Source organism: Neltuma alba, unplaced genomic scaffold, assembly GCF_004799145.2.
Source record: "Neltuma alba isolate B1F8T4 unplaced genomic scaffold, ASM479914v2 tig00002054_pilon, whole genome shotgun sequence".
In the NCBI taxonomy this organism is placed as follows: domain Eukaryota; kingdom Viridiplantae; phylum Streptophyta; class Magnoliopsida; order Fabales; family Fabaceae; genus Neltuma; species Neltuma alba.
The window spans coordinates 32,393-39,371 of NW_021632721.1; the positions used below are offsets into that span (position 1 = coordinate 32,393).

The 6,979-nt window shown below is 32.4% G+C and overlaps 1 protein-coding gene across 1 annotated transcript; it reads right to left on the reverse strand.

Moving 5' to 3' along the window:
• Positions 1-2,593: 2,593 nt before the first annotated feature.
• Positions 2,594-5,714, reverse strand: LOC114716112 (protein MAINTENANCE OF PSII UNDER HIGH LIGHT 1-like). The gene is made up of 3 exons (XM_028901051.1): positions 5,397-5,714; positions 4,307-4,441; positions 2,594-3,286 (listed from the first exon to the last, which is right to left on the reverse strand). Exons 1-3 carry the CDS (start codon positions 5,565-5,567, stop codon positions 2,906-2,908), a joined length of 687 nt encoding a protein of 228 aa, XP_028756884.1. The 5' UTR covers positions 5,568-5,714; the 3' UTR covers positions 2,594-2,905.
• Between the last annotated feature and the right edge of the window lie 1,265 nt (positions 5,715-6,979).

Below are 6,979 nucleotides of genomic sequence, written 5' to 3' on the forward strand. Positions count from 1 at the left end.
AATTAAGTATTTCAATATTTAAAAACTTTTTCAATAATATATTAACCTTTTTTTATTTTTTATTCCTTAAAATCATCGCATTATATTCGTAACATACACACGCAAAAACACTTAAACTAATGTATTTTTAAATCATTTTATATCTAATTATGTTTTTCAATTTTATTATTTAAACAATTTCAGTTTGTCAATCAGCTTTTTTTTAAATAAATATCTATTTAAATATAATTACATTATACTAATTGATTTTTACCCCAACTTCAATTTATAAAATTTGTTGAGATAAGAGTTACTTTTGCAAATATTAACCTAAAGTCCTTTAAAATCAACAAATTGTTTAACAAACTATACAAGTGATATTTTGAGGATCAATGATGGCGGGGGAATACTCTTTATTTTAGTGTAGGGATAAAAGTAGGTCAAATTCCTATCAAGAGCCCATGCTCAAGCCTACTTTGAGTGCTAAATAGGCCAAGCTCAGGCCCAATCTTATTATCAGGCCTATTTTTATAAGCCTTAGCTTACAAGCCTACAGTTATCCCCTATTTAGATTTTTTTTTTAAATATGCACTATTATATATAATTATATATATTATAACATAAATCAATTTGGTAAGTTATTTATAAAATTATTTACTTACAGCTTTAATTCACACACAAGATTTGCCATTTCATTCATTAGTTGTTTACCTCTACCTCTCTTTTCTTTGATAACTCGAGATAGCAATGCTAGCTTACTTCCTCTTTCTCGATTTGCATTATTTGCTGAAGCATAATAATTGCTATAAGTTAATTTTAGTGATGTTTAAATAAAATATTATAATATCAGTAAAAGGAGTTTATTCCAATTTATGCAACAAAAGTGAACCAGGTAAAATCTAGTTTTACGTGCCACTTATGCTTAGTTGCTTTTGGAAATTATATCTCTTTAGTCAATGAATGATTGGTTTTTCTTACTTTTACTTACTCAAACAACTGTTGTCACTATATATTCTTTTTTCCCATACTAATCTCTTATGTTGTAGGTGAGAATGAATTCTAAGCACTTAAAACATAACGAAAAAACATATAATATGTTTTTTTAATGAAAAAACATATAATATGTTTTTTTAATGAAAAAACATATAATATGTTTTTTTAATGAAAAAACATATAATATGTTTTTAAAGGTATGAAATCCTATTAGAAAAGATATCTACATTTAGTACCCGAGAGTGTCTCGAACATGATCTATATATATCAACCAAGAAAATCAAGATATGAAAAACAAGACAAAGATTCTTTGCAATAGCACTCTAAACCAATTGAAAGGAATGAAGCGCATCTTGGTACCACGTATGTTTTGGCTACAAAATATCACAGGTTCAAATCCTATCATCCCTATTCCTAATTATTACTTATCTTATGAGCAGTAACAAAAGATCAATGGAGACCGATTAAAAAAATAAACATACGTGCTCAATAGAAATAGATGGACATTCTATCAATATATATGATGAGTTATATATATATATATATATATATATATATTAGATTATGATAGCATATGCATACAAGATTAATTCGATAGAACACAGGTCTCCAAAACCTAATGTTGTTGTTCAAATCTTATAGAACAATTTTTAATAAGAGGCTACTTGTGCTTAACCCAAAAGAATATGTTTTTAAATAGACCCGAAGAGTTATACATTAACTTGAAGATACATATGCTTTTAAACCTATTTAAAAAGTCAACATTTTAAGTTATATATACACTTTTAAACCTATTTAAAAGGTCAACATTTTAAGTTGGCCTTTTAAAAGGCTTCAAGCCTTTTGAAGGCTCATTATTGAGTCCAAAAAAAAACCTACATATAAATTTTAGTCCACATTTCAGTTTAGGGGGTGTGCACAAATCTCGTGGTCTAGTCAATGAATCATATTGACATAATTTATTGGTAGTACATCTTGCTATAAATTTCATTATATATATCGACAGGGTGATGCAAACTAAAATCACACAAGTGATTTGAAAAACATTTTGTTTTAATGAAAATTACTATTAACAATTAATCATGGCAATAAATAATAATAAGTACCACACGTTATTTTGGTAAAGTATTACATATTTTAACCAAACAGGGTATAATTTGCAATTGTAAATAGCATCCGAACTTAAAGCCTTGGTCAAACACCATTTTTTAGGCAAGAAACTTCTTGAGCTTTATTATTGGTAATCAAATGAGAGACTTGCAAAAAGAAATACTTTCAGAATTCTTTTTGCCGACAACTACTTTCAGAATTTAAAAATGCTGAAATTTCTTAAACTAAATACTAATAAACATATATAATAATCCTCCTTAATTTTAAATTTTAACAATAAACCTCAAAAACTTTTAAATTTATGCAGATAATCCCAAACTGTTAAATTTATATTTCCTTGCACTTTATTTTTTTTAATGCATATTATCTATGCAAATGCTAAAATTCATGAACGTTTAGTAAAGCTTTCAAAGGTCACGGAGGCTAGTTACCTATGATACAAAGTACATGGGAATTTTGCATAATTTAACTAATTTAAATGAAGAAAAACATGCACACTCGGCAAGAATTGTTAGCTGTTACATGCCAGTAGTCATATAACTAACTTTAATGTGTATATATATAACTCATGATGTAGAGAATTATACTATTGATACAGAATAAACCCCTACTATTGTGTTTTTGGGGACTCAGATCTTCTGAAAATAACTTCAGAGAAAGTTAAGAAAGAACAAGAAAATAAAAAAGTCCACGCATGTAGGACTCAAGAAGCAAACGTGTACCCTATATTTTCTCCTCTCTCCCTCAAACTACCTTTTGAAGTAACTTCAAAAGATCTAAATCCGCGCTCTTACAGAAAAAGGGGTTGCATAATTTGCATTGCCTATGAGACAACATTCTCACTTGAGGTCTGAGCCTGAACTTGGGGAGCTTCTGAGGGAGATCCTTCAGACTGGGCAACTGACGGTAATTCCTCTGTGCTTGGACTTGCTGATGGTATTGCTTCTGTCTGGCTTGGTACGGAAGCCTGAACAAGCTCTGGTGGTTTGAACTTGCTGATATAATAACTGAGTGATGGTCCTGAGTATTCAACTGTCTGAACCTGAGCCGGAGGGTTTTTACCGACTTGTAGCAGTATCGACGATGCCGCAGCGACGGAAATCAAGGCGAGGCCCGCAGCAATTGCTGCTGTGTTCTCAGATCCATCTGATGAAGAACCAGCAGTTCCAGAACTTATAGCACTTTCGGCTACATAAACTGCTGGCTGGAAAGATCACAATCTATCAGATTAACATCAAACTACCACAAAAATGTGAGAAATTCTTAGGTACACAGTGGGTGTATCATAGGCAGATTACAACAAGGTGAAATAGATATATAATGAACAAGTCAAATTAAAGGCGAATCCTACTCAAATTACTGATATATCCACACAGCTTGCCAGGAAGCTCATGCTGAAGATGGCTAGACACTAAAGTGAGCACAATTTACTCAAATGAGATCATCAATTGGGCCGTTTTGTAGCATGAAAGAAAAGGAAAAAGAAAAGTAAATTTTTTTGGGCAATGTCTAATATTCAATTGTTATTATTATTAAATAATGCCTGTCTTTTTTATTAATTATTTACATATGGGTATGGAAGTCATTTTCCGTCAATTCCACTCACTTCCTCATTCTATTTCCTTCTATATCTAATAATTACATGCATCAATTGGCTCAGAATAAGTACTTCATGGAATTATTTTAAATTTAAGAAGGGTTACGATGCATCCAATACCTTGAATTATTTTTCAAGTAACATTAAGGATCCCAAACTAATTTTCAGTGCATTTATCATGCTAAAATATTTTTTCAGTAGCACCCAACATCCTAAAGTAATTTTTGGTGTAATTTTGTTCTTAAAGTATTTTTCTCATAGCACTCTAAATTTAAAATATTAAGTGCTACTGGAAAAATACTTTAGGGTGTTTAATGCACAAAAATTACTTTAGGATGCTACATACTGGGAAAAAATAGTTTATTCTGATCGATACATCAAGGATTAGTTTAGGATACTAAATGCTACTAGAAAAATACTTCAAGGTGTTGGATGCTCCTCAACCCATATAAAAACTCACAATAAAATTCACCATGCAGGTATCTTATTTTTCCAAATGCTCTGAAAACTAGATGTATGATTTGAACAACTGGTCTCACTAAAGAGTGACAAGGAATATGTTGAAGAACAAAAATATAAAATCAAACGTGCAACCCTTAATGAGTGCACAAAACACAAATTACTAACCTCAACTGAATATATGTTTGTCTGTCCAGCAGTGTCCTTCTCAACATAACCTGTCCAACCTTGCTTCTTAGGTGGATATGTACCTACCACTTTGGTCTTATCCCCTGCTAACCACTCCACACTGATCTTCCCAACCTAAAATCATCATGGAACAGAAATGTTATCATCCCTTTCGACTCTCATTTTTATGTGTCTAGATGTGTCAATCACATCTAGATTGTTATAAATCATAAATAGCAAGTACCACAAGGGTGTGAAGCTTTCTGCTATCTTTCGCTATGAGTTATAGTCATGACAGTGGAAAGACCATCAGGATTGGGATGCAATCATAACAGGAAGCACATGGAGCAAGCTTATATAGGCTTAACGGAAATTGATAGGCTTTAATAATAAATGGATGTGTTTAAGCCCGTCAACAATTAAAGAATTTACCATATCTATCTAGTAAATCAATTACAATGTCCCATTAACATACAACTAGAAAGCTCTCAGTCTCCTCCTTGAGAAACAATCCTCCACAAAATTCGAATATGAAGTATAATCATAGAAAGACCATTAAAATGGTATCACCTGCTCTGTTAAAGTGAGTTTATGCACAAAAATTCAATTTAATTACACTCTTCGTGCTTTTGTAATTCCCACAGAAATGCAGCTTTGAGATACAGCCTCTCGATCATTGTTCATCATTATAATTAAGGTATTTGCAATACTTCTATTGATCATGTGGATTCGCGTCAATTATCAACTGTCCACTTATGTCTAATATCAGCATTCTCTCTAGAGATAAATTCCAACAAGTATTTTCTCTGGTACTAAATACTAGCCCAGAGAAAAGGTCCAAACCAAGGTTAATTGTACTTCAAATTTTCATCAAAGGTTCATAGGCATCTTAGCTTTATTCCATTTAATTTAATATATCCAATATGCGTATGTGTATTCTAACATAATCTCCACACGCATTTTCTCCGGCACGGAACAATGAGAAAGGAAAAACAACAACCAGATAACCCCAAAACTAATAAAAGGGTAAGACGACCACAACATTCATCTGAACAGAAATTAAAAAAGAATAACAAAAATTTGAACTCACTTCCTTCTCGGGGGCGCATTCTTCCTCATTGCAGTCATCATCCTCAGAGGATGCTCTCACTGTGAACAATCCATTGCTTCGCTTATTGGCTCTCTGATGTTTCATGAAGAATCTGCGAGAAGAAAACGCGCAGCTGTTGGCTGCCAAGGTTGCTTGTAATGCACAGGCCATTGTCGGAAAATGAACGAGTGACGCCGATGTTACGTCGTCGGAAATTGAAAGAAACTTGAAACCGAAATTGTCTCACAAAAAATGCTGCAAACGATTGAAGTATTTGTAGATTATTGTTTGAATCTGGTTTCGTGAGAGAATGAAGTGAGGTGGGAAGTGGAAGACAGGCTTGAGGATGGGCTTCCCGTGGTGGGAGAGCTCGAAGGCATGTTTGAGTGGGCTAGATATGGACACGTAGACAACCATCTCTAAAATATCCGCACATGCTCACACACCGGCACACCATACGCATTCTTTGTTTTATTATTTATACACGTGCCTTTCAAAATTTTTAAATTACATAACAACTTTATAAAATAAATTAAAACAGTTAGATATAATAGATAAAAAAATTAATGATTTAAAAAAAACATGTTATAATATGAAACATGTTGAAGCTACTTATAACAAGGTCTAAAAGAAATATAAAATAATAAAATATATTTGATGGAAAGATATTTGGATGCTTAAGCACGAGATCACAAGTTTGGGTTTGTGTGACCGAATTAGATAATATATTAAAAAAATTATTTGTTGAGATATATTTAATTTTTAATTTTTATTGGAAAACTAAATTGCAAGTCCTTGTAATTTACATCAATTTTGAATCAGGTCTTTATAGTTTTTTTTTTTTGAATCGGGCTCTTATACTTTAATTCATTAGGTCCATCTATCCCCAAAAGTCTAAAGTGATATAACACTATTAATTTTAATGAGTTGGAGGCTAATTGAGCTGACACATAAACATAACAATGTGATTTGGCTGCCAAGTGGATTAATTCCCAGTGTTCAGGGTCTTTACCGGTCATCGTGCAGCCTTGTCTTCATCTCACCCTATGTTCTTCAGCACAACCGCTAATAGAAAGAAGAATAATCACTCTCAAATGAGGAAAGATAAATTTCTCTTAATCGCTGCATCCGCTGGATCACCAGTACCTAATGTTTGATTCAGGGACATGGCTCGCTTGTCATCATCACTGGGACCCTCCTAGATTTCATACTTCTTCTTCTCATATTTCAATTTCATTGAAAAAGAATCTTATGCAATAAAAGCCCATATGTTAAGTTTTATTGCCAATTAAGATTTTGATCAGCAACTCAAACCCTTCAAATATTTCCTCCATTTTAAATTCACAATTCATTTCGATTCAATAAATAAAAGTTTTATATTTTGAACAGTATATACGTGTTGCCCACTTTCATCCTCCTACATTATGATATCCAATGATTGTTTCTCTCCCTACCCCAACAACCTCTCTACTTCGATATAGAGGAAATTTGAAGAATTGAATGAAATGGGGGGGAAAAAAGATGGAAGGCCAACCCCTATACTTCTCGTAGCCAATTTTGCATAGAAGCTTAAACAGCTTGAA

Coding starts and splice junctions, on each gene's coding strand:
- LOC114716112 (XM_028901051.1), bottom strand. CDS start 5,567: ATGGCCTGTGCATTACAAGCAACCTTGGCAGCCAACAGCTGCGCGTTT. Junction 4,442..5,396: donor AATGCGCCCCCGAGAAGGAA/GTGAGTTCAAAT, acceptor TGATGATTTTAG/GTTGGGAAGATCAGTGTGGA. Junction 3,287..4,306: donor CAAACATATATTCAGTTGAG/GTTAGTAATTTG, acceptor TGATCTTTCCAG/CCAGCAGTTTATGTAGCCGA.